Source organism: Ovis canadensis, chromosome 6, assembly GCF_042477335.2.
Source record: "Ovis canadensis isolate MfBH-ARS-UI-01 breed Bighorn chromosome 6, ARS-UI_OviCan_v2, whole genome shotgun sequence".
NCBI classification, from domain to species: domain Eukaryota; kingdom Metazoa; phylum Chordata; class Mammalia; order Artiodactyla; family Bovidae; genus Ovis; species Ovis canadensis.
This window is the reverse complement of record NC_091250.1, coordinates 74,346,191-74,355,354: the sequence shown is the minus strand read 5'-3', so window position 1 is coordinate 74,355,354 and position 9,164 is coordinate 74,346,191. Positions and strand designations below refer to the sequence as shown.

General features: G+C 39.2%; 1 protein-coding gene across 2 annotated transcripts in view; it reads right to left on the bottom strand.

The window, feature by feature from the left end:
- Positions 1-243: 243 nt before the first annotated feature.
- The window catches only part of KLF3 (KLF transcription factor 3), a 35,383-nt gene continuing 26,462 nt past the window's right edge, over positions 244-9,164 (bottom strand). For both annotated transcript variants that reach the window (XM_069593852.1, XM_069593853.1), the window contains 2 exons: positions 6,880-7,040; positions 244-4,226 (listed from right to left, as the gene is read on the bottom strand). In XM_069593852.1, coding sequence (XP_069449953.1) covers positions 4,045-4,226; positions 6,880-7,040 — 343 coding nt within the window. In that variant the 3' untranslated portion in view covers positions 244-4,044. The remainder of the gene's footprint in view (positions 4,227-6,879; positions 7,041-9,164) is intronic.

The following is a 9,164-nucleotide window of genomic DNA, read 5'->3' as shown; positions in this document are numbered from 1 at the left end:
CTACAAGTTTATGGTTTGTACTTAGAAAATTTCTTATCAGAAGACCAGGGACACAGCTTTAAGGCTGAATTAACTCATATAGTGTATCCCCCAGTTAGATCTGCTTTTCTTTCTGTCCATTAATGATTGCCTATTAAAAGATGATTTACTTTGAAATTTGTAACTAAGGGTCTCTTTCATGTTACTTTGCTAGGAAGTTTTGTTCCTAGTGATCACTGTATATATAGTAATCACATGATCACATTTAATATTCTGATGGTTTTATTAACAAGTATATAATACATATATTGCATACTGTATATAGTATATGAGGACTGTACAGTACAAATTTATGTTCACAGTTTGACATGACAAAATGTCATTACTGAATTCCCATTGGACTACAGAGTAGAAACAGAGAAGGAACATTAAACATTCACATCTTTAGTAAGAAAGATTACCAAAATGTTTCAGTATTTGCAAGTATACTAATGCATGCTAAAAACCTTTACCCATTCAGTCTTATTAGCTTATAAAATATATTACACTTTATTAAAAATTTCTGCATAGTTTATACAAGTATTAAAGTACTGTAAATGTAATAATCCTGCTATATTTGCAGGTATGGTTTAAGAGATGCTAAGCAGAAAGATTATTTTGACCCTCTAACACTAAGTACATAACAGCAAAAAAAAAGTGCTAGTATTTGTAAAACATAGTATTGTTGTAGCCCTCGTTTAATGCATGTAAAATGGCTTTGTAAATGTATTATTTAAGTGAATTTGCAATCATTTAGAAATTGTTAACCTTGACCAAGAAGAGAATAAAGACCACTCTGAACAACTTCATGCATGACAGTGATTCCTTCAAGATGACTGTGTATTTTCAAACCAACCAAATTATTTTAAAACCTTAGACCTTTGAGATTGTCTTTTAAACAATCTAATCAGGAATGATGTGCAGATATACAGTATCAGCAATATAGTTTTTCAAATTCCACATTAGTGCAACACTGATAGTGCAGATGGGTGTTTCATAAAATATACACATACATATAGAGTTCCCCTGTAAATCTGTTTCAAGCCTCTTGAAACTTCTGGTATTTAGCCATTTCCTTAGTTGAACATAGCTATGCTGCTAACACATTCTCCAAACCAGGTGATTTAGAATGTTAATGCCCATGTATGATGTAGGTTCACATTTTAGAACTCTAAAATTATGATGGTTGCAGATTTAATTTTTCTGACTTCTGCCCCAGGATGACACTTGGATAATCATCAAAGAAATTCTATAACCAACAGAATTCATACAAGACCAACTTCATGTTTACAAATCATTCTCATCAATTTAAAATATTAAAAATTAAAATCACCATTGATAGTAACATGGCATATCATTAAAACCACACGTTCAAGGGTACCTTATCTTGTATTGGAGATCTTCCACAATAACAGCTAAAAATTACTAAGATACTAAATTTCTCAACTATCATATTAAAATACAAATATATATAAAAAAAGGAAAATTTGGTTAACAGCCAATTGGTAACTGAAGTATATAGGCCAGCATGGGAACAGAACAAAGCTTCCTGGGTTGCTTTGTTTTCAGAGTTGAAGTATATCCTTGTTATGAAGTGTATCTTTGTTACCATATCTAAGCGGGTTGAATAAGTCTTTGCAGGGTCCTGCTTGCTTTTTTGAAAAAAAATTTAAATATGCTATAGCAAACACGAATTAAATTTCATGAGAACCCATGAAGCTTTCTATCAGCTGGACTTTGACACAAAGCTAATTATCCAAAGATCAATTTTCTACCCTTTTTTGCCTCTTTTCCCACCTTCAAGATGGGTTAGAACATGCACAAACTGGTTAGCTCATTTAAAAAAAAATGTTCTTTGCACTCCAACTTCATTCTTCGGTGTGTTGTGGAAGAACCATTTCAAGCTATAAACACTTTGGCATGAATGTGACTAAGCATCTACAATATAGACAATACCTACTTTTCCAAGAGCCATTTTTTAAAAAAATCCCTCAATTCATGTCATAGTTGCAAAAAAAAAAAAAAAAAGCCTCATAAGGATGGTTTAATATTCTAAACAAATTTTGCAGTGCTTAAGAAAAATAAAAGTAAAAACCAAGTGCCACATAACAAATTACTCTGCATTTCTCAACTATATCTCCTTTCAGTTGGATCCGAGGGCTGATAAGCGGGATCTCTTAGGTGCGCAGTCCCTACAACTCACTTTTATTAACATGGCGCCATCAAAGTAAGCTCCCCACTCGATCACAGGCCTCCAGAATCACTCATGCACTGATGTTTTAAAAACAACTGAACAGTATATTCCTCCCAGTTACGGTTGTGTTGGATCCTGAGTTGTGGCTGGGATGAATCTTCAGGATTCCGTTCTTCTCTCTGCTCCTCCTTCCTTTATCGAGGGATGAATGCGCATTTACTTACATGCACCCACACTAGACCACCGTCGCCCACTTTCTTCAAATTTAGGACCAATGGCATTTCTATGCGTAGATTATTTTTATCGGCATTTACACTATGGTGCTCAAAAGCCTGCTTTTGAAAAACTTCCCCTAAAATAATGGTGCTATTCATCTTCAACATAAACACGAGTCATTTTCAGTTTGTTCTTTTCTGATAGGATATTTGATAATGACAGGAGATTGCCAGCTCCGACAGTAAACATCTGGGAATTTGAGCTACATTTATGAATCCCTGAACTGTGGTTTTCCAGATTTTTCAGAAATCTGTCCCCCAAAGAAAGGTATGTTGTGCTTCACAACTATTTATATTTACAAATAGTGTCACTCAGGTCTTAGATCAAAGGAATCTATTAAAGCATTAGCAGACGCTTGTTTATGATATGTGTTTTGAACACAGATGACAGCCAATTAGGCACTTTGCAGCTCAAACAGAAGTTTCCATATGAAGGTTCCATGATTAATTGGATAGGGGAATACAATTACCACTCGAAGTTTTCCTGTTTGCAAAAAAGCTAATAGGTGGGGTAAAAGATGGCCATTCATACCCTTACCCAAAAGGTTTGTTTTTTTTTTAACCATTTCTGGGCAGATATTTTTGTGGCATTCCTATGATCAATGCTTGGTAATCCACATTAAGGACATTGTATAACTAGAGACAGGTGCATGGAAAAGTCCACTGTATCTGGCTTTGTAACAGGATTCTGCACAGCTGAACATGCATAGAGACTGAAACTCTGAGAATGCTCTGCACAGCTACAAAATGATGAAATCTCACCAGAAAGCCCTTGCCCAGCAGGAATGGATGGCTTCCTCCTCTGCCCACCCTGCTCTGCTTCTGTTCCATGCCTCTTTGCTCCAATTCCATGCTAGGCAAATAGAGCATCCATCCCCTCAACTGACAGACATCACCCACCTAAATCAGCAGCTCTGGCTCCCTTCCCAGTGGTGGCAAAGACCTCCCAAGTAGCTGCAGGCACAAAGGAGGTTAAAGGATGTACATTTAGATGAGTGACAAATCCAAGTTGACAAGCCAGATATGTGAAGGACAATGGAAGAGCTGACTGTACTAGCCAGACAGCTGGCTGTACGTCTAGCTATCTGTGAAAGCTTATGCCCTTCTTTTTGCTGTGGAGCACCAAACATGATCACAGGGCACATAGGTCTGGATGTCTCTGGCAAGGACTAGCAGGCTGGATACTGTACTTGTAATACATTTACTTTGACGTTCTCTTGAGGAATACATGGAGAAACCGACAATTGGTTATGCTAGTTTACATGTTCCCTTGTTTTCATTACATTAAACGTATCTCTAAGAAGGGTTTGCTTAGCATCCCCGGAAAAAAAAAAAAAAAAGTGTTCACATTCTTTAGGTCTGACCCGTGGTAAGGAGAGGGAGGATTAGAGGATACTTACTACTGACCACATGGAAGTTTGAATGATATAAATTCAGATTCAGACCAGCTGAATCGAAATTAAAATGTACATGTAAAAAATGAGTTAGCTGATGGGAAGGAGGATAGAGAGAGAGCTGGAGGGTGGGGGGCCCCACTGAGGCGGGCGGTGGAGGTGTTCACACGAGCATGTGGCGCTTCCTGTGCAGAGCAAGGTGGTCGGAGCGGGAGAAGCTGCGGTCACAGTCTGGACACTGGAAAGGTTTGATTCCAGTGTGTTTTCGGAAATGTCTTGTGAGTTCATCAGACCGAGCAAATTTCCATGTGCATCCTTCCCACGTACATTTGTAGGGTTTTTCTCCTGCAGAGAGGTGGGGGAAAGGAACTTATTTTTTTTCTAATAGCAAAAGGATATTAACAATTAAAGACAGCAAATATTTTTGCGCTAAAGCTCTTGACAATGGGAAGGGAGTTTGGGGGGAGGATGCATATGTGTATATGTAAGGCTCAGTACCTTTGCTGACCATCTCAAACTATCACAGCACTGTTAATAGGCTATGAGCTTAGTCACTCAGTTGTGTCTGACTCTTTGTGACCCCATGGACCATAGCCCACTAAGCTACTCTGTTCTTGGGATTCTCCAGGTAAGAGTACTGGAGTGGGTAATCATTCCCTTCTCCTGGGGATCTTCTCAACCCAGGGATTGAACTTGGGTCTTCTGCATTGCAGACAGATTCTTCCACCATCTGAGCCACCAGGGAAGCCCATGTTAACAGGCTATACTCCAATATAAAATAAAAAAGAAAAATAGCTTTTGACAAACATTATTTCCAAGATATGATCATACATTTGTTCCTCAATAATAGTGCCGTATCAATCACTAGCAGACAGACAAGAAAAAGAAACTGTCTTAATATATAATTGGCTTTCTGCTCCCCACAAGGCGGGAAGGGTGGATTTGAAGAGTTCTTAAAGCATATTTATGGCACTGAAATCCACTCTACGGGACTACCAAATAATTTTGGGTTTGCCCTTAATATTAGCGATGAACCTGTTCTTAATACACAGTGATCTGTATTTGCTAATCTTCAAGCTGTAAACCTACTTAGGAACTTAGCTACATGAGGCATTATCCATTCAATGAGAAGCCCAAATTGAAAGTCTGTGGGATTTTCTTTTTCAATAGTTTTCTAAAAATGTAAAGTCCCTTAGTCCCTATGAACTGAAATATTTGTCAGGGATTTCAACATTTTGCTTTTTGATCAGACACCACCACCAATGCCTAAGCATAATGCTTTCATGAAAACAGAGTAATCTCTCCCCACCCTGCCAGGGGATGTCAGGTTTCAGCAACTCTCTCCTGGGCGAGGTAATTCACAGGTAAGAAAAAGAAGACCCTTGCTGGGGAGTCACAGGCTCAGCTGGTAAAGAGTCTGCCTGCTGTGTGGGAGACCTGGGTTTGATCCCTGGGTCGAGAAGATCCCCTGGAGACGGGAACGGCTACCCACTCCAGCATTCTGGCCTGGAGAATTCCATGGACTGTATAGTCCATGGGTTGCAAAGAGTTAGACAACTGAGCTCCTTTCAGTTACTTACTTGTGGGGAAGTCACAAGGACAGTCAGTATGAAGGTCTTTACTAATAAAAAGGCAGCTAATGGCAATTTTACCTGTTTAAACTAGTAATAATGGATAATGGGCATCACAGTTTCACTTCCATTTACTATTTCATCAGTTTTCCAGAAACCTTAAAGGACTGCCATTCCTTGGTATTTCAATGACATATTCAGAATTTATACGACCTACTTTATTGCACAGAATATACATGTAAGAGGTAATTTTTCCTACATCTAAATTGTTATCCAAATACCCAATGTCTTTTTAATCTTATGTTGGCATGTGATAACATCTACCTCTCAGGTCCCATTCATGCCCCTGGGGAGGCATTCCCGAATCTGCTTGGCACTGCCCATTGGGTGATCCCCTAACCGCAAGGTTGTTGCCCTCAGCTCTCTCCACAGTAACACTGTGAAGAAACCGAAGGACATTTGTGTGCAGGATGGATTCGTCTGCCTCCTCTGCAGGATGTACTAAAAAACTTCACTTCCACTCTGCCAGACACTTCAGTTCCTTTCCTCTTCCGAATCCCAGGTTGTTCTCTTTGTAAATATTCCTAACAAGAATGACTCAGAAGTCTCCAAAACCCCTACATTCTGTGTTGAGGAAATGTACAGAGATGCAGATGACTTTTATGCTAGAATTTCACATTAAAGACTTTAGGTCATGTCAGATGAGGCCTCCCATAAACATTAATCACCACTACCAACTGCAATTAATCAGGTTTGTTTAAAATAGTTTTGTATGAATTCCTTAAGATGTTTTGTTCATGAGCCCAGGGGACAACTTATGTTTTCTTCACCTATTTAACAATTTTTATAAGATCTGCCTTGCCTGCTCTACATTCAACACCTGGCAAGCTGGAAAATACCCTAGAACAAATATGGAAGGCAATGGCATACAAGCTCCCTCCCTTTTAGAAGATGATAATTTCCAATATTTCTTTACTTTTCCTCCCTTCAATGACTTCCACTTCCATTAATTGCTGCATTTACTTGTTCTGCATGAAGAACTATTCTTTAATGTACAACATTTATTAAATGACAGCCTACACGAAGGCCACATCTTTGGTAACATAGGCCCATGGTTAAGGGCACTTTCCCCTCTGCTCCCAGTGGAGTTGTCATGCCCTTCTCTCCCTCTTACTACAGAGACCACAGAACTGCAAGTGGTTGTGAGACCCTGTTATGCAGATAAACCCTGACTATGTTCTATAATTAAAAACAAATCATCATCAGAAACTTCATTCTTTACAACTGACGAGAGACAGCTGTAGCTGACTATGGTAACTTTCAAGATGCCTGAAAAAATTTCCCTGTAGTTATCTCTCAAAGACAGAACATTTAACACTCCATTCTAGTACTTCTTAAGAAGGTAAATGAAGCGAGTCTCGTAATACCTGTATGTGTTCTTCTGTGTGCTTTCAAGTGAGAGCTTTTAGTGTACACTTTGTTGCATCCGTCATAATCACATCTGTGTATCCTCCGCTTCCTTTGCGTGTCTGGAGATTCCACAGGTAAAGGTCTCTTCCCGGGCTGCACGATGACTGAAGGGTGATTCCTAGGAAAGCCAATGTCAAATGCAAAATGGTGAGGTGCAAGATCCTTGTCTTCAGGCTACCAAAAGCATCAACAACACTGGGCAGAAACAAACAAACAAAAAACCCAACAAAATAAACAGAAAGAAATTAGCTGATCAACCCAAGAAGCACTGCTATATTCATTCAACAAACATGGAGTGAGCACCTACCATGAGCCAGGCACTGTGCTTGGCACCGGGACACAAAGATGAATAAAAACAGGGTTCCTGCCCTGGAGGAGCTCACACTCTAGGGGGAGACAGACATGTAGATAAGTAACGACAGTAAGAAGGGTTAGGTGCTATGCTAGAGGGAGGTGCGAAGTGCTGGCAGAGTCTTTCCCTCAACAGAAATTTGCTTTGCAGAATTTTGTGGTTGGAGGCTAAACACTGTACTGTTTTCTCACATGCCACTCTGGTTTCCATTTACTGTTCTTTCGGGGAAAACCTAAGAGGTCAAACGCCTAAGTCTCAGGCAACCACACTGTAGGATGTATCTATATTTTATCCTCTATGTAACTGGCATTTAGTTTGAGTCTCTTAAAGAGGCTTACATTTGATTTTGATCTTCAAAAAAAAAAAGTTGGCATGCTGTCTTAACAAATTCAGACCTTTACTGTTGCTATTATCCCTCCTTGGGAGAGAACTTGAGGCAGGGCTAGTGGTCAGGCGAGGGAGCACCTCTCCCAGGACCCAGGTGCAGTTCCAGGGCCCTCAGCAGATGCCTGCCATCCTCCGCACCTTCCTGGCTCCTCTCCCACACCCGCCTTTTCCTGTGCCTTCATATCTTTCCGGAATGGGGGAGAAGTTGAAATAAAATCCTGTTAAACATCATTACTATGAACTTCCTCTTTTTCAGAAAGGAAGCTGGTGGAGAGAAATGGCAGATGAGGAAGAGCCAGGAAAAATCTGTAGTTTTCTCAAGCTTCTCCTGCTGATTGATGTAAGTAATTAACAAGTTCTAATCTGTCCATTCGCTTCCCTAATGACTAATTACTTGATACATTACAAGCTTATGTAGTTGATCTCTAACTGGGACAAAAGACTTCTTTTCCTTTTAAATGTGAATCTAAATTTCTTAAAATGTTATACAAGAACACAGGCGGGGGGCTGGGGTATGGAGGAAAGACTGGTGGAAAGGAAAATAAAGACTTAGTTCCTGAAATAAAACTCATTTATCTTGGTAAAAATATGTTAATAAATACATATCTTATCAACAACTTTTTCAGGCACCCAAAGAAGTGACTAGGAAGAGAATAAAAAGGTTCATTTTATCGAGTGACCTTACTTATTTCTCAATTATTAGCAAAGAAAACTGTATTTTCTTCTATTTTTTTTTTAAACTGTCAGTTTTGAGTATCACTTTACATTCCTACCCTGATGCTTAGAGGGACGATACCGAAGAATGAAGTTTAGCCAGTCTAGATACATGGAAAAGAGAGCATGAACTAGTGGAGGGGGGGGGTGGGGCAGGGAACAAGGACTTCAGTTATATAAATGTATAAGTAACGGAGAAAATAGATAAGTGAAGAGATTTATGGACAGTATTTTTTTTTTAAATAAAAGTCCACTTTTAAGATCCTTCAATAAAAAAAGTTTATCAGTTTACTTCAAAATTTCAACTTTAATGTCACTGACTGAAACTTTTCATCTTAAGAGAACTTTCGGAAATAAAGTGCTGAAGGAAAAATATGAACAGTTAAATGTATCTTATGTGCTTCTGGGACACTGGGAGAGAATCCCAGATGAGTTCAGAAGTCTCTCCCAGTTATTAGATTTTAAAGGTTGGGAATCTAATAGTTTCTGGGTAGTAATTATGATCACTGCTTCAGTTACTCACTTTGTGAAAATGACAGCCTCAAAAAAGGTACCCTAAAAGGCTGTGAACTTCAGCTCTAAATCCCAGCTCTACCACTGATGGTAGACCCCTGGCAAGGTAGTTACACTCTGTGCCTCAGTTTCCTCTCTATAAAGTGGGTATATTAATAGGATCTCAGAAGGCTGCTGTGAGTGACACACACAAAGCACTTAACACTTGGTCCAGATGAAAAATCTGCTCAACGGTAGCTGTTGATATTTCAAGGTTCAGAAATCCACTTGTAAACT